Here is a 24,262-nt window from a genome sequence, read left to right as displayed (position 1 = left end):
CAAAATCGATAATTGGAAAAAAATCTTCTTAAAGAAGTAAGTCCAATTTTGATCGAAGTTAATACAGTCCAGCATCACAAGTAGAAGCAAAAAGGGCCGGCGTATATAATCAGCGGAAGGTTTTTTGATAAGACAGGTACGCGTTAAACCAATTTAAGGTGTTGTCTACATATTAATAGGAGAGCGTATTTGGTATTAATTCTGTGTGTCATGCTTACATCCGAGTGACTGTCGTTTAATAGTTATGGACTTCCATTTCTTATTTAATTGTACACAAAAGTATAGGAAGTTGTTAATCAAGAGACATAATACAAAACTAAAATAGAATTGTTAATCAAGGTGTGTCAGTAACAGGAACAAAAGATCGGTCGATATATTTTAGAGTTCGTTTAAAGAGTTTTGCAACAATTTACGATGGTTGAGGATAGTTTTTGAGTTGAACACAAGTCTGACACATTGGAACGCAGGTTATGGCTCGAACAGATCGAGATTACTTGACGTTAACTAACGTACATGGTCTAAACAGACGACTATATAGCTGTGGACGTTAGCGTATAGAGAGTCGATAGTGTCACACACACAGTGCAAGTAATATTTGCAAAATATGTGGGGGTTTGTGTTTTTGTTTTATTTTATTTTTATACTCGTGAAAATGTTCATCCCCATCCTCTCAGCCGCCAACGTGTGAGACGACGACACATACAGAAGAGAATACGAAAGAAAAGAAAGCCATGGAAACAGTGTTGGGATTAACGCTTGCGAGTGGACGAGCACGTGGTCCCACAGAAGTGTGTCAGAAGTTTTGGAGAATTTTTAACACCCTTAACACAAAACTGCGAATAAAATATACAAAAATCGTCATTTCTTTTTTAAGGTGGTTTGTTTAATTTCTTTATGGAATATACTTCCAAAATAAAATATTAAAGTTTTTTGAAAAATAATAGAAATATTATTTTTATTAAAAAAAACAAAAAACAGTGTTTACAAAGTGCCTGCGCGCGGTCATGCAGCCATTTTTTCTACGCAATAAAATGAATTGAATATGACGAGTTAAAGTTTTTTCAATTTTTTCAATTTAAAAATCTAACAAAATTTTTCTATTGGTTCAATTTTTACAATATTTGCAGGTTTAATGTGAAATTTCATGCCATTTCCAATAAACCGATTATAATATTCTAGACAAACGTTTTTTTTTAATTCACCTCCCCCATTTTTAAATGTCTATTAAAATGAAAATAATTAATTTTCTCACCTCAGATTTATATATCACAAATTGAAGATAAAAGATCATTAAATAAAAGAATCACATTTAAAACAAAAACGAATAGTTTTCTGCAAATTTACCTGTAAAGTCAAAAGTTTAAAACCTTTTTTTTAAACCACGTTGATTTTTTTAAAAGTGAAACCTCACATTTTGAAAATTTTGTCCTGAAAAGATTGGATACCTACAACAATTTTTTTTGCTTCATTCAATGTTTTTATTTTTTAGATTGAAAAAAAAAATAATTCCATAAAGAAGAAATAAAATATATTAAATCAAAAACTCATGTATTTCTTTAAGAGAATAAAACAAATGGAAAATTGGTCGAGTGGATTTTTTTTAAACGGCAAAAACTGATAAGTGAAATGTGAGTACGATGGCCCATATTGAATAACTTTTGTTTACAGCAAACACATGCCAGAAATAGAAAGGGGAGATTAATTCTGGCGCTTATAGGCAACCGAAGTTCTCAACTGGAAGAAAGCAAGACATTTGTCTCCCCTTTCTTCCAGTTGTGACCATCTGATATCGCGGTATTTTTGAATCCTTGCTTAAAAATACTTTATTTAAAATGTACATGGAATATAAAATATAAATATGGATAAATTCTTAATAATGAAGAATGGAAATACTCATTGATTAGAATTTTTATAGGTAAGTGATTTTTTGGAATTTATATATATCTATTATATTCGAAGTAAGTTAAAATTCGTTGAGTTTCTTGAAATTTAAAAAAAAAACGATTTAAAAAATCAAATATTGCATATTTTGCTATTTAACCTGTTATTATTTTAAAATTTGGTCTTTGCGCCTTATATTGAAAAAAAAAAATTAGGGTTTAAATTACATTTTTCAAGTAGTTATAAGCTTCGAAAGATAGTAAGTCTAATTATTCAAGTTTTTATCACGCATTATTAACGGCGATTTCTGACACTGCCACAGAAGCACCCCAAAATTCAAATGCCCTTCAAATTTCGACGGGTTGCAAATGATTTTTTTCTACAAAACATTAAAATTACTGACTTGAGAATCAGTGTTTGTAGTTAGTTAATATACAGAAACAATTGATAGTTAGAGAGAGAGAGAGAGAGTAAGGTTAGAGGAAAATTGATTATTCAGTCGAATACATGAGTTATCCCCCTTGCTGATTTTCATAATCCAGTATTTTTTTTTTTTTTTACACAGTGATCACCACTTATCAAGGCCCGGAAGCCACTCAGGGATAAGGGTTATTGCAAGTAAATTACGTTAGTGAGGAGATTTGATGAAGTGTTTAATTAGGGGGGCGGTTCATTAGGAATTTGTTAACATTAGACTTGAAGACATCCAAGTTGTAGTCCGGAGGGAAGCAGGCAGACGGAACAGAGTTCCACAGGCGTGCAGTTCTAAGAAAGAAGCTTTGTTCATGAAATCCGCGTTTTGATTTAGGCACAGATATAGAGTGGGGGAAATTTTTCACAGTGGATTCAGCTAGACGGGTGTTTTTCGTGAAAGATTGGCGAGGGGGGACCAGGGATTGGAGTTCAGACGAGCACCTGCCATGAAAATAACGATAAAACAAGGATAGGCTCGCAACGTCTCTTCTGTGGGAGAGGGGTTGCAGGGTAGAGAAAAGTATTTATTTAAAATGTTTTGTATTAAAAGTCATCTGGGCCTATTACTAACAGGTCATCTTTTGGAAAAGAGCAAGTTGTAGTATCTGTTCTGATACTACACTTTATTATTCTGTCCTGCGTCAGTGAAGGTTAAGTTCTTCTGGACTGAGGCAATTTTAATTTTTGTCTCACACCAGAGTGCTAGCGTGTCTCTTTTAGAAGAGCTGAAGTTTCCTCACATTGTGTTTAACTCTGCCCTCGTGGAGAGTCAAGTAAACAGGAACGATCATCTTAGTGTGACTAAATCATTTTTTAAATAAATTATTGCATAGATTATTTTTATATAGATTATTAAGTACGTTATTCTATTGCTAACAATAATAAATGAAAATTGAGATACCCACCCACCCCAAATTTATTTTACCCTTCCCCGGGTATCCCTATACCGTTGAATTATTTGTTGGAGGACAATATCCATTTACAGTAGTGTCCAAAAGTTAAGGAACGATCGATAATTTCCTTTTAAATGGCTCCTAACTTTATCTATGAAAAAAGGAAAAAGATTTTTGGTGAATTTTCCAATGTTTAATAATGGTAGTTAAATAAAAAAAAATTATTTTTATTTTTGATTTTGAATACATATTAGTTTTACATATAAGCAAATTTAATTAAATTACTGGCGTCCAAAAGTTAAGGAACAGGGGAAATTATTAATGAAAAAACAAAGAATCCTTTCAGTATTTAGTGAAAAGCCTCTTGTTTTTCATTACACTATGGCACCTTTTCCTGCAAGACAGAACTAATCTTTCACATGTAATAGGGGAGATATTATTCCAGGATTTTTTTATACATTCCCATAAATCATCAAGATTTTTGTTTTCTGTGATCTTATCACCAATAATTTCCCAAACATTTTTTTAAGGTCGAATCTCTGAGCTGGCCAATCCATAACGCAAATATTGAATCTATTTAGCTCTTTTAAAACTATTTTTGCTTTATGGCACGGTGCACCGTCTTGCATAAAGATATCAGAATCAGAAATATTAGGAACCACATGTTCTCTAATGAATTCCCTATACATTCGGCCATTTACTTTTCCATGAATCCTCACAAAGGGGCCAGTTCCTTTTGAAGATATCATGCCCCATACCATTATACTACCCCCTTCAAATTTTACTGTACTTTTAACGCACTCCATTTTTTTCTTCTGACATGTGGACGTTTGTCTGATCCGAAAAGAGTGGATTTAGATTCATCACTAAAATGAATCTTTTCCCACATTTTTTCTTCCCAAAACAAATGTTTTTCGGCGAATAACAATCTGGCCTTTATATTTTTAATAGAAATTAAAGGCTTTGAGTATGAACTTCTTGAAAATCATAAAACTTCGTTTAATCTTCGTGAGATCGTTTGTCTGGAAATTTTTGCCCAGTTTCGGATGTAAAATCCCGGGATATCGAAGCCGTAGTTTTAAAGCGATCAGAACGAGATGATCGAGTTATTTTTCTATCCCCCTCTCTTAGTTGTTATTCGGGGTCGGCCTGATTTTTTCTTTTCAGTCAATGGTAAACCTTTTATTTTCTATTTTCAATAACCCGAAAAACAACGCTTTTAGACCTGTTCAATATTTGATAGTTAATATGTAAGACGAAAAAAAATGAGAAAGACTATCCCTAAGTGCGTTAAAAGTACAATAAAATTCTACTACCTTCTTTATTTTTTGTTTTGAATATTTGTAAATATTGTCCGACTCGCTATAAAAACATATTTTTGGTGAATAAAATCTGTTTGAAACCAAATTGGGGCTCATTCATTTAAGTAAAGTTAAGTCATAGAGTAAATGTAATAGAAGGGTCAGCACTGCGCTAGGTGTATCAGAAATTTGGAGGAATTTTTGACACCCCTAACAGAAAACTGCGAATAAAATATTAAAAACTCGTAATTTCTCTAAAGTGGGTTGTTTATTTTCTGTATGGAATATACTTCCAAAATAAACTATTAAAGTTGTTTAAAAAATAATAGAAATATTATTTTTTATTTAAAAAAAAACAGTGTTTACAAAATGTTTACAAAATGCCGACGTGCCTTCATGCAGCCATTTTTTACGTAATAAAATCAATAGAATTTTACGAGTTAAATATTTTTCAATTTTTACACTTTAAAAATCTTTTAAAAATTTTCTATTGATTCAATTTTTATGATATTTTCAGAGTCAATGTGAAATTTTATGCTCTTTCCAATAAACCAAATATAATATTTTAGAGAAACGTTTTTTTAAAATTCACCCCCCCCTTTTAAAATGTCTATTAAAATTTTAATAATTAATTTATGTGCCAACGTTTTATATATCACAAATTGAAGATAAAAGATAAATAAAGAAAATATTCTAATTTAAAACAACAAAAAGAATAGTCTTTTGGAAATTTACCTGTTAAGTTCAAAGTGTAAAACCTTTTTTTTTTTTTAAACCACGTTGATTTTTTTTAAATGAAAGCTCATGTTATGCTTGCATCGTCAATAAATACCAGACGTTGACGGCAAATTTTTCTATTTCATTGAATGTTTTCTTTTTTTAGATATTAAAAAAAAAAATTTAGTCGATAACGAAGTATTAAAATATATCAATCAAAAACTCGTGTATTTCATTAAAAGAATTTTTTAAAAATCGATGAAGCGGATTTTTTGTTCTTATAAGTGAATGTGCGTTTCCTTTTTAACTACGGAGGATGAAAAACACACGCAATAAAAAAGAGACATTATTTATGTCCCTTCGACGAATCCATATTTCATAAATTTAAATTTTAGCAGCAGCAGCTCTTTACAGCTTCGCGCAAAAAAAAAAAAATGTTGCGAAAATGCTATTTTCTACGACCCTCGCTTTAAAAAATTATTTTATTTAAAAAATACATGGGATTTAAAATATAAATATGGATAAATTCTTAATAATGAAGAATGGAACTACCCATTTAATAGTATTTTTTATGTAAGTGATTTTTTAGCGTTTATATATATACATATATTTATAAGCACGTCAAAATATGCTGGTTTTCTTTATATTTTTTTAAAGAAAACCGCTTTAAAAAACAAATATTGCATAATTTGATATTAAACCTGTTATTTTTTTTAAATTTGGAATTTGCTCCTTTAATTGAAAAAAAAAGTAGGGGTTGAATTACATTTTTCAAGTAGTTATAAGCTTCGAAAAATAGTAAGTTGAATTATTAAAGTTCTGATCATCTTTTTTAATGGCCACTTTCTGATACACCTATAAATGTGGTATCTTGGTAAGAGTGTCTAGCGTAGGGTAAGCCCAAAAGGGTTTGACAAAATTGGATTAGCACTGCAACTGCACCCTCCTTTTTTCCCAAAAGAATTCGGGATTCATGTGAAAGTCAAATGATGTACTTTGTCATTGTGATTGTTAAATATAATAAAACAAACAACAAAAGCAACAACAACAACAACAACAACAACAACAACAACAACAACAAAAAAGAAAAACATGTGAATCTATTTTTTTTTCTTAAAGAACATGACAAATTAAAATTGTTCAATCAAGAGCAAGGTTTTATTTGTAAGCTACATTGCTATTTGGGTCTGACTATAAAAATTGAGCAGATAACGTTAGTAGAAGTCGACAGATTTCGCAATGCAACATGTAGCAGTTTGTGATTATAAACAATTAATAAATAGTTAGAGAGAGAGAGAGAGAGAGAGAGAGAGAGGGGGGGAAGAGAGTGTCTTTCACTATAACTACAAATACAATAAGTGTATCTCAGTTAATGGGGGAGAGGAAGGAAAGGGGTTAGTGAAAAGGAAGGAATGAGCGGGTGTAGGTGGTTAGAGCAAAATAAATCTGCGTACCTACGGAGTATTGGTGCGGGGGCGGTGATGGTGGTGGCAGTCCGTGTAGCATCTGTCGCGATCAGTGAGTTTTTTGATCGTCGTGGGAAACCACAAGGAAAGCGATTCCCGTTGCGAGCGATTATGGTTTAATGCGATTGTCCGAGTCTTAAAACTACGCAACATTCATTAGGGCTGCGCTTTTTAAAAAAGACAGTTATTACAAGTGATAATCTTATCTATAAACCTTATTATAAAGTCATATCTGACTCGCATCCTAGCCACAGGGCATCATTTTCCCTCGCCACACACACACACACACGCACACGCACACGCACACGCAAACGCAAACGCAAACACACACACACACACACACACACACACACACACACACACACACGCGCACACACACACACACACACACACACACACACAAAGTTCACCACAACAATTAAAAAACGAACCAAAACTACTACCGCAAAAAAAAAAAAAAAATCAATTGAATTAAAAAATTTACATTTAAATTTAGTAATTACTCATATTTTTGCAATGTTATTGTTTTTACTTTCACTTTTAATGCATAACAAGACGAGCAGAGTCAACGTTAATCTGCGGTCGATAGGGCATGATCAAATGGGAAAATGACAAAGTCTATCCATGCATAATAATCATTTCATTAACAATTTTCTAAAACAACTTAAAATAGACAATTGAATAGAGGATTCAAATTTAGTCACTTTGCAAAGTTCTATTTCTTTAAGAGATTGCCACAATATTTGGATCTAATTAGTCCTCTCCCGCTGCAAGAACAGTGAGACCAAGGTCCAAAAGTGAAATTGAAAAGTCAGCGCCTCTGACCTGCAAAAAGTGTCTGGGCAGCCCCATTAACATTCCCTGGTAAGGGTGCCTCAGGCGATTAGCAATGAACTTACTCCTCAAAGAGAGAAGACAAAGCTGGGAGTGTGAACCTCCTAGAACTACACAGAATACTGGATCTCGTGACTTGTGTTTACAAGTAAAATACAAGATGGCAAAGCAATAAGATGCCAGGCTTCATAATATATGGATTAACGGGCTGTACGCGTGTAAAGTAACACGATACGTATAGATATATATGTTACCTATTTATAATGCCTCACCACGGGACAGAGTTAGACACCAGGGTCGTTTTTTAACGTGGAGAAACGGTACAAAATAAAAAAAAATTGTCAGTCATGAAGGACGGCTCCTCCACCGAAAGATAACAAGAAATGGAAGTGCAGCATCTGAAGAACAGATGCTACACTTTGATCTTGACCAAAAGGCCAAGTAGTATACATATGTATGTTGAGGCGCTCAACATCTTCAAGACTCTCGTCGCCGTCACAAAATTTCTTTAACCATCATTGCAATGTGTGTTCAATAGTTGTTCCTGGGTCAAATGCTTTGTTGATATCGCAAGCAGTTTCAGTAGCTTTTCGGCCTAGCTGGAATTGAAATAAGAAAATTGCACGAATTTGATTTATTTTCCATCTTGTATTCAACGTTCTGAAAATTTTTAAAAAGGTTTTAATTTTTTCTTTTTTTTTACATGGAAGTCACCACTTATCAAGGCCCGGAGGCCACTCGAGGATAAGGGTTATTGCGTGTACAGTACTCAATGGGACATAATCGTTGTAATCGGTAGTAATGGAGATCTGATAAAGTGTTTTACTTAAGGGTGTGGTTCATCAAGAACTTGTTTATGTTGGACTTAAAGACATCCAAGTTGTAGTCAGGTGGGAAACAGGCAAACGGAAGAGAGTTCCACAGGCGTGCACTTCTAAGAAAGAAGCTTTGTTCATGGAATCTATGTTTTGATGTAGGCACAGATAAAGAGTGGAGAAAATTACTGACAGTGGTTTCAGCTAAACGGGTGTTTTCGTGAAGGATTGGCGAGGGGGAACCAGAGATTGGATCTCAGACGAGCACTTCCGATGACAATAACGATAAAACAACGACAAGCTCGCAACGTCTCTTCTGTGGGAGAGAGGTTGCAGGGAAGAGAAAAGGGCATCCCTCACTAGGCTACGAAGTCTATTTTGTACTCTGTCAAGGCAGGATAGGCTGTTTTTAGCAGCTCCTGCCCAGATGTGGCAGCAGTACTTCATCCTTGGACGTACTTGGCTTTTATATAGATAGAGAATTGCATTAGCAGTGAGATATCTTCTCGAGCGGTAGAAGGATTCCACCATTTTTCCAGCGACCTTGGCAACAGATTTGATGTACGTGTTCCATTTCAGATCAGGAGTAAAGGTTAATCCCAGAAGCTTGTCAAAATATGGAGCGTCCCCAAGACAGGAGCCATCCATTTCAATTGGTGCCAGAAGAGGGTCAGAGCGTTGGTGATGTAAAGATAGAAGCTCGGTTTTAGATTCATTAAAAGTAACCAATATCCTCTTCCCCCATTGTACTACGCGCTCAAGATCAGAGGAGAGAGAATCAGAGGATTTTGTCATTTACGGCCTTTGATGTGTTGAAAAATTAGATAAAACGCTCTTTAAAATGATATATATAAAATACAGGTATTATAACAACCTTTTTTGAAAATACATCATTTTAAATCAAAATTAAAAATTCTGCAAGAACTTCTCAACCTAATATTAGATACTAGCGGGACGACATTTTCTAGTTTGAAATTGCGGATTTTAATTGAAAGTAAGGAAAGCAGGGGAGATAACTCAATTTATCATACAAAAGTGGTCGCAAATAACTTCTCCGCATTAAAACATACGATAAAACTCTATAACTCGATAGATTTTACTTATATTTCTAGTAATTCTAGTAATCAAACGCCGTAGACAGACAAGGCGTCGAACGATCAGGATATGATGACATCACATTTTCGAGTTACAGAAACACAGGTTTTCTAGTCAGTCTCGCGGTTAAAAGTCAAGCAAACGAACACACAAATAATGTAGAATTAATCTGAGCTGAATGTTACCGACGTCTGCTCGTCTGCGTGTCCACCATTTCGTTTAATAGACAGTAAGTTTAAGATGTTAAGCATTAGTCATTGGTCTCTCTCTCTCTCACATCCCATGTGGATTCTCCCTAATAAAACATTGAACTTAGCAAAGTTTCGTTGTTTTTTTTCATGCATGAGGAGGTTATTCGTCGTAAGAAAAGTAGAGACGATCACTGCCATATAAAAAACGACGAGAAGAAAAGACGCTCGTGGAAAAGAGACTTCGCGTAGACACTTGCGTACGTATGTATAAAAAGACGTGCTTTAGTTTTCTGATCGCTCGTGGATGAGAATGTACAAGTGATATGTAGTACGGAAGAGAGAGGAAGGAAGATAGATAAGTTAAATAGAGAGAATGAAAAAGAGACAGATAGATAGATAGATAGATAGAGAAGGAAAGAGGGGGAGGAAGTAACTATCATGACATCACAAGAGTAATAGGCATGGTATATTATGACATCAAAAGAGAGCTTCGTAAATATTTTTGTTTGTTTGAAAGCAGCAGCAGCAACTGCTGGATAATGTACAAAATACTAAGGTTCGATGTTTATCTCCCTTCCCACAGCGTGAAGATGTGACACAAGATTGGGAAAGTGCGATTTGAAAAGCTAGCCTACAAAAAGATCTGGTCAATCTCATCAGCATTCTTCAATAAGGTCGCCTCAGGCGATTGCAATAAACTAACCCCATGCCAGAAGGCAAAGCATAAAAGAGCGGACTCCTTAGAACTGCACACGACCTTACTCCAGTCAACGCAGAACAAGCAATGTCAACCATGCTCTTGACTCTGGTGGCTTTGGGACGTGCATACTTGTTTGGCAATAATAGTAGCAGCAGTACATCATCAAGTTCAGCCCTTTTGGCCGTGGCAATGGCGATGACAGTGTTTTAATGTCAAGATATATTTATCGTGGGACTCAGAATCGTAAAAATATGTAAGGAGGTGAAATTCAAATCGATGTGAAGGTCGTAACTTGGCTACCAAAACGTCAGTGAAATTTTAGAAAGTTTCACTATCAGGACCCGTTGTCCTCTGGTCGTCTCTCCCACTGCGTATAGCTAAGCAAATATGTGGTAGTCACGGAAGCGTAAATCAATGAAGTGAAAGTGAAAATGCAGTTTCCGAGCAATTCCTTCTTCTGTTCCGAACAAAACCTTCCCCGATTCCGCATGCAATCTCTGTTCTTGAGGTGGATTCTGAAAATTAGAGTAGCTGCGACCAACGAGGAGGACTTCATGCAAACCAGAAAATCATGAGACAATCTAAATGAGCTCAATAAAAAGTTCGACTCTGTAAAACAAAACAAAAAAAAAAAAAGAAACCAAAAGACATAAAACAAGCAAATCGGAAGCAACGGCCGTAACTTAGAATTTCCAAGTATTTCTAAATCATTTTAGAATTTGTTTATATTTAATAATGTCTAAATACTGACTCAGTAGGTCAAGAAAGAATCTGGTATATCATCAAATTAAAAAAAAAGTACTTTTAAGTTATTTAATACAAACAAATCGTAAAATTGCACACACTAGCCCGATAACGTAAGAAGCAATAGCCGTAACTTAGAAGTTTCAATTATTTCTGAACCATTTTAGAAATTGCTTATTTTTAATATTAATATATGATACATACTAATTTAGTGGGCCAGGAGATGGTGTAGTCTATTTATATATATATAAAAGTAAGTATGTGTATGTGTGTGTGAGAGGATACTTCTCAACCTATATACTTAACGAATCAGACTTGAAATTGTGTACATAAGGCATACAGGCACACGGAAAACTTTTTAATCAGTTTTCACTCGGAAAAAGGGCTGCTACTGGGGTAAAATTGAACAATTGATCGGGGTTTTATCGGTTTTCAACTGTTATGCGAATGCGAATGCGCATGCGCAGCTGTGAAACATTACAGCTTCTTTATGTTAAGAATAAGTAGGTTTGAAAACACTTCATGCCAAGTTGATCTAATGGTTTCGTACTTGACTCACTGTGTTTAGGTTTTGGTTTCGATCTCAGCTCGAATATTTATTTTTTTTACTTACAAAAAGTGAACTATTCAGAAAAAAAATATGTCTCAGTTTCTGTATGAATTGAAATAGAACATTTATGCGTATTTTATGACAGGGCAACGGCGAGCGGCCTACTAGCCTATATATCTATAAAGGTGAAAGTGTGTGTGTATGTGTGTGTGTGTATGTGTGTGTCTGTCTATGTACATTTCCCTACGCAATAATGCTGTTAATTTTCAGTCTACAGACTAAAAATTTGATATACAGGGTATTGAGATTTGGGAAAATCTTTGTAATCGGTTTTCGATCAGAAATTTGGCTGTTAAGGGGTAAAAGTTCAACGATTTGACCTTTGAGAACTCTATCAAACTCCTCCGACAATCTGGATCTAAACACTTGAAATTTTAGATATAGGTTACTTGGACATGGATCTAACTTAATAACTTGATTTGAGTCGAAAACAATAAATGTTAAGGGCCATAATAGGGGTCAAAGTTAAAAAATTGAGCGCTTATTTCTTTTTTTTTTTTTGCTCAACATACACCTCCATACATCCGGGCAACGCCGGTCTGAAATGCTAGTATATATATAAAATTAAAATGTATTTAAGTTGTTTAGTATAAATAAATCGTGAAATGTCACTCACTCATCTAACAACGATCGAATTGTCTATGGTCTTATCTGAACCTTTATTCTCTATATTGTATGAAGTATTTCCAATGTTATGTCATGGAAACGTGGATAACTTAACTATTGGTCTTATCAGGTTGAAATTGAGCGTGACGCTTATTGCTCCTATTTATTTTGTCGCCTCACGAGGTCAGAGTTAGACACCAAGGTCGTTTTTTAATATGGAGAAAGGAACAAAAATGAAAAATTGTCACAGTCGTGAAGGATTTCTCATCCAGTAACTGAGACCAAAAAGCTGAAGTGTATTATTATAAAAGATACTACACTTTGATATTGGTCCGAAGACCAAATTGTTATCAAAGACATGATGTGACAAAATGGGAAGTTGAAATTATGTCAAAAAGTTGAAATTACGTCAAAATTTCGACCGTGACAGAATTTCTAATGCCAAAAGTCAGGATGAATGTCAGAGAAGATGTAAAATTTTATTAAGTGCAACATGGGTCATGTAGTATGCATTTATGATGAACAGAACCGAAGTTATCGTCAAAGTGTGATTAGGAGAGCATTAATTGGGCAACCAATAAGCATGCTCTACAGAAATAAACACAGTGACTGAAAGCACAACCTCCGCCTTAGTGTAAATAAAAGTAAAAGAATATATAAAATACAAAATATTTTTTAATTTAAATTCGAGCGTGTGAAAACTTATCAAGATTATAGCTATTAATTACGCCCACCCTAAAAACCTGTCATATGCAATGATATCAAGTTTTGCGCTCTGGATTTAATTGACACGTCAGTCATGTTATTTTCCATACCGCATTTAACGAAAACCTGTGTTTGCTGTATGGGCCATTAATTAATAAAATTCACATTAAATTTATAGACACGAAAAGTGTTGAGTAATATTTGCTAATCGTTATTTATATACAGTTAGCCACGTGTATACGTTTCTACGTGGTGGAACGATAAATTCGCCGCCCTAAAAAAAACAACAACACTACAGCTGTATTTGAAAACTTTTATTGAAAAAATCAATTCAGGTAACTTAATGATGTAGTAGAGCTGACATCTATCTGACCTAGCTGCCTTCAACATCAATTATCGCCTCGATACGGGTCCGGAACTGGGAGCATACCTTTTCCACAAGCGCCGGCGGGAGCTCGACGGATACTCAGCGAATGGCGGTGATCAAGCTGGATTTGATGTTTTGAGAGGTTATGTTGGTGATCTTCTCGACGTATGACCAAACAAAGTAGTCCAGCTCCAGCGGGTTCAGGTGGGCGGAGAAGGGGGCCCGTGATAGAAGGGTACTAAGTCGTAGCACTCCTTCTGAAGCCACACCCAACGTCTTCCAGCGGCCACCTGATTGCACCAGAGGATCACCACACTCTTTAGCACATCCAGGTACACTTTGGTGCTGACTTTCAAGCCGACTTTGAAGTGTAAGATTTCTCTTACACGTTTTTTGCCCTTGGCAGAATGAAAGAGACACAAGGAAAACAACGAAAGGCTCACCTTAAATTCCAAATAATATTTTATTGAAGAAAAAGTAAATGAGTCCGTGGTTGCAAAAGGGTGCACCTCTTCAGCTTCTGCCAAATGGCGGGTAGTTAGCCGTTATATATGTTAGGTGTTTTTTCACAGGTGTGAAGATAATGTTCTTGAGATCCAAATATGAAGCACGAACTCCTTCTTGACTGGTCCAATGAAAGTAAGGTCCATTATGGGTGATTCGCCCGATGACGATAAAGGTTCCAATGCTTCTGCAGGAATAAAAGGCCGGACATTCATTCGGCCGAATGATGAAGAAGAAGAATATTGTTCAAAGAAACAGGTTGCCTCAAGCACATCAATTCATTCTTTACTTAGAATGAGAATTATGTAGAACTCGGTTCATTATTGAAGCCGAGAGCGAAATCCCCATAGATGTTTCTCTCCACGCCACCACATGTAATCTGAAATTTAATTGAAATTGGCGCCAAAACCTTGCGCGACAAAATGTGTACGTGCATGCAATCTCATTGGCTGAATACAATCGCGTGAGCGGAATAAGACACGCCTTCCTGTTCCTGAAATTTCTAACAGAAGATGTAAGGTGGCAGGATGTGGTCCTCATTTGAAACCACACCAAAGACCATAACTGTGACCGGAAACTTCGTTGAGCTGTGCCCTCAAGCGTTGAAACGTCCGGATTTGCATTTTAAGACTGCTGTTGTTAATCAGATCTTACTCGTTGAACATTGTGTCACTTTCAAACGGTTTTGATTAGACGGAAATGGAATCATGTCGTTATTTCTAGGATGACAATTATATCGTTTATTTGTGAAAACTCACCCGATACCTTCGATTTATGTGAAATCGAATAGTAAATAGTAGACATCAGTCTAATATCAATTTTTAAATTAAATTAATGCATTTTCCGTATTCTTCATTTATGTGGCGTATTTTAGATAGTTTCTAGGGTGTATAATATGGGAACTACCCCACCTCTGAAGATTAAAGTATATCAGATTGGCATAGAATAAGATCAACAGCCCTTAGTCACCGATAAAACAAGGCTCCCTCCATTTCGATTTCTTCCTATATGAGACATTTTCAGAATCAAAACCCTCTAATGTATTTTGCTGAAAATTAAAATAATAATTCTAGATATAAGGTTTAGTATACTTATATATGGATTTTAATCTGAGTGAGTAAGGGGAAAAAGTGGTGTAAACTAATTTTACTCGTGTTGGGAAGGCGTTTTTATATTAAATATACATATCAGCAGGTACTTCCCATGTATCATATATATACACGCAGGTAAGAAATTCATTTTTATAGTATGAAACGGTTAGTAATTGCAATTAAGAATAGGAAATTGGATCAAATGTTTGTAACATGTCTTCTCCCTAAGATTAAGGGTGGTGGTGTTTGATCAACACTCCTGGGGAGCCATGATGTAATATACTGTTTTGTTTTTAAATCCCCGAAACAGTGTTTCATGGTAAACAACTGATGATCCATTGAAAAATAAATTATTAGTAATATAGTAAATTCGAGAGCAAGTTGATGCAGTGATTGCAGGTGATTAAATGACTTACTGACTAGATGGTTTTCTAACGAATGATAAAAAATATTTTTTTGTATAGTTTTAAAGGTTAAAAACTTCAACTTCACAACCCAAATGTATGATTCTTTTTCCTTTTCTTTATTTCTATCTCCTCTTTTTTTTATATAATTTTTTTTATATAATTGTTTTTGTTTTATGTAATTACTAGCCTAGGTGCCCGGCATTTGCCCAGGTGTTTAGAAATGTGTGTGCAACAAAAAAAAAAGTGGTAGTAGGCAGGCAGGCTCGAACCCATGACGCGAAGGCGGAAAAGAAAGTGAAAGAAAATCTAACGTCTTATCCCTACTTCATGATTCATGACATGACCGAAAGTTCGGAACGTTGAAATTAGTAAAGTCATTATAACTGATACGATGACTCTCTTTGTAGAAAACTGCGCAGTTGAGGGTGAACGAATGAATGTTTTTAGCCAATTTTTCGATATTTGTCTTCCGAAGGGTCGAAATTCAAAACGATATCGACCTCGTGAAAATCCGTCGCCTCTATCGAAAGTTTTAGGCAGGCATACATACATACATACATACATACATACAAACAAACAAACTGGTGAGATTTATATTATAGATTTGTTTCTCCATATATTTCTCTTGTTTTCTTGATATTCACACGTGTCCCCAGTAAATCATATCTTTCTCCCTTCTCTTTTTGACTCTTCCCATCTGACTAAGCAGACAGTGAATTCATTTGTATGCGGAAACAATTGTAATACACCGAGTTAATACTTGAGGTTGTAAAATAAAAACAAAACAAAACAAACATATCCAGCTCTACTAAGGTATTGATGAGCACTTTTTATCCGGTCTTTTTTCCCACTTCTACCTCTGAGTATATATATATATATATATAAATATATATATATGTGTGTGTGTGTGTGCGCGCGCGCGTGTGTGTGTGCGTGTTTTAGCAGGTATTGCTTGGTACTTCTCAAGTAGAAACTAAGTTGAACATAATAACTGATTAATGGCCTATATCGCAAACGTTTCTGGATTCATCGGCTACGATTACGTTTACATCCCAGCTCCCGTACTCGTCGAAGTGAAACAACTTTGAGTCTGGTCAAATTAAATTTGATGTAAGCAAAATATCTTTGGAGTTTTACCGACAGCAAATTTAATCTGAATGAAAAAATCCTCTTCCAAATGCAGAACACGCGTGCGCGCGCACGCACACGCACACGCACACGCACACACACACACACACGCACGCACATGCACACGCACACGCACACATATATAATTGGATTTTCAAAGTCACAGAAAATTAGAAATCCCTCGGGCATATCGATACTTGATCTATTTTTCATTATTTCTTCGACTATGTTATTGACAAAAAATATCATTTTCCGAAAGAAGAAACATTGTAAGAGTGACTAACTGAAACAGATTATAATAGCATAAGAAAATCAAGCCATTTAAATATTTTGTATACATAAAACACCCGAAATAGCTTTATTATTACAACACACACAATATGTTACCTGCCTTTACAGAAGGGTCATGACGATTTTTAGTAGTTCATATTTTGACACGTCAGAACATATCAAATTAGTGACAAATGTGTCGAGGACTTCGGTATATCCTATAATTTACGCACATTCTCGATTAGATATGCAGGGTTTCTCAAAATAACATTTAGGAGATACACCATATATAGAGAGCGAAATATAATTATTTCCAATACAGAAGACAAACGTAATTGAAGAACTAATGTTCGAATTGATAATCAGTATTATCCAGACGATGCTTATAACGCGTATTACGAGGTAGCATGTCAGCGACAGTTAAATTGTAAGTATATTTTTGAGATACCTTGTAGTATATTTAAATTATATTTACAATACTCGTTAGAACATACGTCAAGATATCTCCAAGGAAAGAAAGTGAGAAGTTATTTAACTTATATTAATTTTAAAGATAATAATAATAATAATAATAATAATAATAATAATAATAATAATAATAATTTGAATATAAAAGATTGCAAAACACATTTTGAAGAACTTGATGCATTTTTTTTTATTTCCATGATACCTCGTCAAAAAGCAGCAACAAAAAAGATAATTTTCTACTTTGAAGTCACTGTTTATAAAAGCCCGGAAGTCGGTCTAGGATAAAAGTTTAATGAGTATTTGGTAGACGTTGAGGATCAGTAATCGTAGAACTTGGATAGGGTTTAACTATTTCACAGACAACTAAAAAAAAACTATTTACATTAGACTTGAAAACGACCACGTTATCGACAGTTGGGAAGCAGCCAATCAGTATTGTGTTCCACATACTGACAGTTCTAGAAAAAAAATTGCACATGACATCTTCGTTTAGTTTTAGGCATCGATAAGGAGGGAGGAAAATTGTTGACAGTTTTTGTAGGAAGACGAATATTTGCTGAAGGTTTTACAGAAGTGGGGTGGGGGCATAAATTGAAGCTCAGTCGAGCACTTACCATAAAAGTAATGATAGAGCAGAGATTTACTCTTCAGTGAGAAAAAATGAAGTAAGGTGGAGAAAAAGTACTCGCTCACTAGATTTCGAAGACGTTTTGTACTTTGTCGTTTTGTACTTTGTCAAGACAGTTAAAGAGTACTCTTAGCGGCTCCTCTCGAGATGTGGCAACAGTACTCAATTTTGAGATATGACTGACTCTTGTACAGGCAGAGGATAGCCTTGAGAGTGAGACACTTTCTGGAGCGGTAGAATGATGCAACCATTTTTCCAGTGATTTTGGCAATGAATCTGATGTAGGTCTTCTATTTTCGGTCAGTAGTGAAGGTCAGTCCCAGGGTTTGTCAAAGCAGAGTGTTTCCTCAAAACGAGAGCCGTTCATTTCAGTTGGGGCTAAGTGGGGATTTGAGAGTTTGTAGTGAAAAGATTCAAAAATTTAGTTTTTAAATGCATTAAATGTAACTTTTAATGCCATTTATTTACCTCATTGTACCACTCGCTCAAGCTTAGATGATAAAGAATCAGAAAGATTTTGGTCATTGTTGTCCTTTACCATAGATTGTAGCATCGTCTGCATGAATGTCAGCAAATAATTGTAGATATCAATTTATGAAGATCAGAAAGAGAGTTCGGCCCAGGACGGATCCTTTAGGCACATCAATGTTAATATTAAAGGCTTCAGTGAATAAGCTTAAGATAAAACTGTACGGAATCCTAAAAAAAAAACAAAACAAATCAAAAACACAACAAAGGAAAAAAGCATCACACACACACACACACACACACACACACACACACACACACACACACACACACACACACACACACACACACACACACACACACAGAGAAAGCATTGCCATGTTCTGTGCTAACAAGGAAAAATCAGCTTTCGTTATATTAAGGTATACTGGGAGTCTAGATTGACCATATTTTGGTAGCTCAGAAAAGGATTGAATTTTCTTATTAATAACTAAGTTAACTAATGGAGGTGGATATATAAAAATCCTTATGTTGACGACACATTTTCTTGTTTCGCAACGCATGATGAAGCTATGTCCTTTTTCCACTTATTAAATAATTTACACCCTTCTCTCAAATTTACGATGGAGGTGGAAAAAGATAACTCCATTCCTTTCCTTGAAGTGCTAGTTTCTAAACGTGGGTTTTCCTTTATGACATCTATTTATAGAAAACCCACTTTCACTGGTCTTTATCTCAGTTGGGATTCCTTTGCACCCACAACCAGGAAACTTAATCTTATTAGAAACCTAACCCATCGGCCACTTGTTATTTGTTCCCCACCTTTTATTGATGTGGAAATTGAGAACATTAAAAGGACTTTTATTATGAATGGGTATCCGCCTCCATTAGTTAACTTAGTTATTAATAAGAAAATTCAATCCTTTTCTGAGCTACCAAAATATGGTCCATCTAGACTCCCGGTATACCTTAAGTTACCCTGGATTGGACCTGAAGGCCAACTTATTGGCGATAAGATTTCCTCTCTATTGTCTTCTAATTTTGGTGCTCTATCCCTCCGTATTGCTTTTTCCATAAAAAACGCCTTTCCCTAATTTCGTAAGGATATCTTGCCCATCTCTCAAACAAGTAATATTATTTATAAATTTCAATGTCGGTGTGGTGCCGTCTTTATAAGCAAGACGACCCAGCGTCTTCATGTCAGAATCGCCCAACATATTCCCCGCTTCATCCGAGACCATCAACCTACCACCAGAAAGTCTCAATTGATAGAATCGTCCATCGGCCAACACTTGGTCGATAAAAAGGAGTGCGGTTTTGCTTTTTCTCCGGAGTGTTTTTCTGTTTTGTACCGAGGACGTACCACCTGTCTGTCCTCGAAGCACTTGCCATCATTTCCAGCCCTCCTACTTTGTGCAATCAGAGACACCTCCAGCTTCAATTAGAATTATTTGGGTAGTCACATTTTTTTAACCTCCTTTCCGCTCTTACTCCATTCCACTACCAAATATCCTAAAAAATAATAATTTTTAGACTTATACCCTTGAAAAGTTAGTCTGAACGAAAAGCGCTTCGGGTGTAATTTAACGATCTTGTTTTTAATCGACTTATTTATTTTACTGAATTGTACATTTGTTACATGTAACTTCCCCCATTATATTTTTTCTTCCTTTTCCTCACCCCGTTTTCCATCTTATTTTAGTCGACTATGGTTCACTTCTTTACAATATATATATATATATATGTTTTTTATTTTTTTATTACCGTTTTATGTTTTGTTACATATGTTTCAGATGTTGGACCATGTTTACGATCCAACAGCCTCGTCAGACCTTACAGAAGTAGGTGTTAGTATTAGGAAGAAGTGTTTTACTTCTTCCTAATACTAACAACAAATCTGTAAGGTCTGACGAGGCTGTTGGATCGTAAACATGGTCCAACATCTGAAACATATGTAACCAAACAGATAAAACGGGAATAAAAAAATAAACCACATATTTGCTCTGCAATAGTATTGAGCACTCTCTTTAGGTTTTTACTAATTACCAGTTTTACCAAATATATATATATATATATATATATATATATATATATATATATATATAAAACTTGCGTCCCTTCAAAATTGAAGAATTTTTGGTAAAATTATTTATTAGAAGAAATAGAAATCAATAACAATTAAACGACAGTCACTCGGATGTAAATGTGACACACAAAATAAATAACACACACACACACACTATCCTATTAATATATAGATAAAATATGGCGGCAAAATTAAAAAAAAAGTATGGAAGTACATAAAAACTTCGACAAGGATAATTGTAAAATGAAAATAGGTGTTTGGAAGGAGAAAGGGGTGGGACAAAACCGACTGTTTTTTTTTTTCTTTTTAGAATGTGCATCTATACATACCTATAGTGAACGTTTGTATATGTTTCATCATTTTTTTATTTAATTATTTTTCTGTGTTTCTGCTTTAAAATTTTTTAAATTTTATTGTATTTTTCAAGATTATTTAAAAATTATGTTACGCTGGAAGTTACACGATCATTCATGCAATGAAAATATTAGAATCTCACATATAGAAATTACGCTAAAATGTAAACCTTAAAAAAAGACGAAATATTTTTTGCAATTATAACATTTTTGTGGGAAAATATTAAATAAACAATACTTAATTCAATGGTAATATCGTTAGTTCGAAAAATTCATTTTTCTTCGAGATATATCGATTTCGTTAATACGGACTTTGAGGGCTTTTTTTTCGTAATGTTCATAGATTTTTTTTTGTAAGTGTTACAATTTAAGCAAAAATGATTTCATTCATTTTTTTTTACTCCTGAAAACCATATCTTTAGTAAATGTATTTTTTGTTTCAGAAAAATAATACATTTTCACTAAGATTCGTATAAAAGTAATGGGTTTCTTATATTCCGTGATCATTATTTGATAAATTTCATTAAAATTGGTTCATTTCCTGATTTTTACTGAATTTTTAAGTTAAGGGAGGGTTAAAATGTTTACACATTTTGAGCACTGGCAATTCATTTTTCATTTACCTAATAAAATTATAAAAGGAAAACAAAGCACATCAGATATACACTTTAAAACATTACCCTATGTTGGTCAAACGAGGATAAATCAAATTTTCGTTAAATATATTTATAGCTAAATCAATAAACAAATCATGACAATGGCTAAGTTATTAACGGCGCAGATTGGGCGTGCTAAGTGCGAATCCAATTCGTTACAGAGAAACACCTTTTTTAGGACGTTAGCAACTTTCTCATAGTCTGTCTCGTAAGTACCCGATGTCTTTTTATGTTTGTATCGCCAATCGTCAGAACTGCTTCGGAATTCTCCGTTTATATTCGTAAGTGCTTACGTTTTTTTTGTTGTTTTTATTTAACTTACGTTCATCCCAAACAAAGCACTTTGCCACAGTGGACAGTTGTGCGGCGATATGTTTATTCAAATTACATTTACATTTATGCGTGTTGGTATAGTCGGGGACACATGAAGGGACTTCCGAAGACAAGCAGGTCGAAGAAAAAAGCTATTAGAGCAGAATTTTTTCTAACATCTTTAGGGCCTCAACAATGTAGGGTGGAGTTTTGCTGTGTGTCGGGTTAGTGAAGGTATTTATGTTGACGAGAGAAAGGGAAATACATCAAGTTTATCGGAGCACATTCCTTGAAGTACTTGTTAAACCTGCACCATTGCAGCAATGAAACTTGAGCTGGAATTTGGTAGACATTATGAAAACAGGTGCTCTATTTTGGATCCTATCCATGAGTAGGAGTCTAGTGGTTGCTGTAACTCATTGGATGATTATTATTTATAATTACCAAATACTTACGTAACTCTTGCTTCCTTTGTTTTTCTCATTAGTCCTCACATTTCATGAGCGATGTTTCTAACAGTAAGGAGAGAATCGCTGTTTTCTGGGTCGGAATCTATCCATGTCAAACTGATCGTAGACTGGATTTTGACCCTGAAGTAGTCATTGTTTGCTTTTTACATCAAGTGGCTTCATACCTTGTCTGGAGCGATTTTCATAAAAAATACTGAATATGCTAATTCATTTATAAACAAAGAATGCGTTTCCACTTTTACGAAATGTACGCCATTTCTGTTTTGATGACGTTATAAAGACGTCACCGTCCAAGCTGCATTAAACAAAACGAGCTTGTCAAACAGTTAGCATATCAGTGGAACCTAAGAACGTTCCCTGTTGACAAAGAATAGCTTATATTCTTGGTCAGTTAAAAAGAAATGCCCATACCGAAAGCGCATATTTATGCTGTTTATACCAGCCCCGGTCCGAAGTACAAGCTACCCACACTTATAGGAGGCAAGAAACATGATATAGGCAGCTTGTACAAGAAGGCACCTAGTTTCACTTTCGGCTGTCGGCATAATCAGTATCCTGTTGGCATTAGCCCCGGTCCGAATCTACCGCAGACGTCAATTTACAGGAATGGTAGAGAAGAAAGTCCCAAATATTCGTTCACGAGCCGAGTCCCCCCCAAATCGCACGACGCCGTGCCTTCACCGATAATCTACAACTTGGAACGAAGCAAATCGTACGTTTATAAGAGCGCGCCGAAACACAGCATTTCTTTCCCTTTGCAATCTCGTTCGACCGATGCTACCCCGGCACCGAAGTACGATCTACCCTCGACGCTATGCGAAACCAAGGAGAGCAACAAGAGACGATCTCCAGCTTACTCCATGGCGTTCAAATCTCCTGCACTCGGAAAAACAAACAGCCCTGGACCAGCCCTTTATAAAGTTATATCACCGAATATTTACCTGAATAAGTCGCCGGCGTACAGCCTTTATTTTCGAACCAGTCCAACTAGCAAAATTGAGAAGTTACCTGGACCCGGCTCGCATAGTCCAGAAAGCGTTTGGGCCCACAAAAAGAAAGAGCCGCAATTTAGCTTTGGCGTTCGACATTCTACGTACATCAATCCACTTGTGATAAAAGACTAAACTGAAACCATAAAGTATCAATTTCGGGCAGTTGTGCAAGACAAACAAAAGAAGACAAATAAAAACGTCTTCGGCAGTATGTATTAATATTACATTTTGAAAATGTAATTCATACCTAATATGTATAAAAGTTTGGTTTCATAAAATATAAAAAAAAATATGTGTTAGTTATTATTGTTGTCTTCGATAATTTCATTTCATCGGACATGTACAGAATAAGAACCAAGGAATTTTGGATTATTTAGACTAGGGTTCTGGGATGTTATTCTCAAACACTTAAATCATCGGAGATACGTAACAAAAACGTTTTACGTGAATTTAGAAAACAAAAAAAGGATGTATGACTTTTGTCTTTTTTTCGATAAAACAAATTAAATATTAATCTAAAAACAGTTACAGTAGGAAAAAATGGCGCAAACTTTTTATAATTTATTAACAAGCTACTAATAATAATCCAAAATCGATCAGCGACTCTACAAAGAAAAATGTTAATCGTTAGGGTTTTTTATTTTTTAAAACTTTTTTTACAAAGGAGTTACCACTTATCAAGTCCCGGAGACCACTCGAGGATAATGGTTAATGAGTATACATCAGTAATGGAAATTTTGTAAATTGGATTACTTAAGGGGATGGTTCATCAAGAACTTGTTTACGTTGGACTTGAAGACAATCAGATTGTAGTCAGCTGGACAGCAGGCGAACGGAAGAGACTTCCACAGGTTTGCAGTTATAAGAAAAAAGCTTTGCTCATAGAATCTACGTTTAGGTTTAGGCACAGATAAAGAGTGTGGAAAATTATTGATAGTGATTTTGGCTAGTTAGCAGATATTTTCTAAAGTGTTAATTCGTACAATGCTCAGCATACAAATAATGACGAAAAAAAAAAACGACTCATTTT

At 35.0% G+C, this 24,262-nt stretch overlaps 1 protein-coding gene and 1 long non-coding RNA gene across 2 annotated transcripts in view; one reads left to right on the top strand and one right to left on the bottom strand.

Annotated features, from left to right (window-relative positions):
- The window catches only part of LOC145249585 (uncharacterized), a 39,661-nt gene extending 17,192 nt beyond the window's left edge, over positions 1–22,469 (bottom strand). The window contains exon 1 of the long non-coding RNA XR_013863552.1: positions 22,226–22,469. This is a non-coding gene — a long non-coding RNA (uncharacterized LOC145249585). The remainder of the gene's footprint in view (positions 1–22,225) is intronic.
- Positions 22,470–22,533: 64 nt separating this feature from the next.
- LOC145249584 (ciliary microtubule associated protein 1A-like) lies at positions 22,534–24,026 on the top strand. Its single transcript, XM_080111284.1, has one exon. The coding sequence runs from the start codon at positions 22,642–22,644 to the stop codon at positions 23,362–23,364; it is 723 nt and encodes a 240-aa protein (XP_079967410.1). The 5' UTR covers positions 22,534–22,641; the 3' UTR covers positions 23,365–24,026.
- The last annotated feature ends 236 nt before the right edge of the window (positions 24,027–24,262 follow it).

Source organism: Euprymna scolopes, chromosome 28, assembly GCF_053919585.1.
Source record: "Euprymna scolopes isolate OS-2025 chromosome 28, ASM5391958v1, whole genome shotgun sequence".
Taxonomy (NCBI): domain Eukaryota; kingdom Metazoa; phylum Mollusca; class Cephalopoda; order Sepiida; family Sepiolidae; genus Euprymna; species Euprymna scolopes.
The sequence above is the reverse complement of the archived record's forward strand: the minus strand, read 5'-3'. Positions and strand labels throughout refer to the sequence as shown.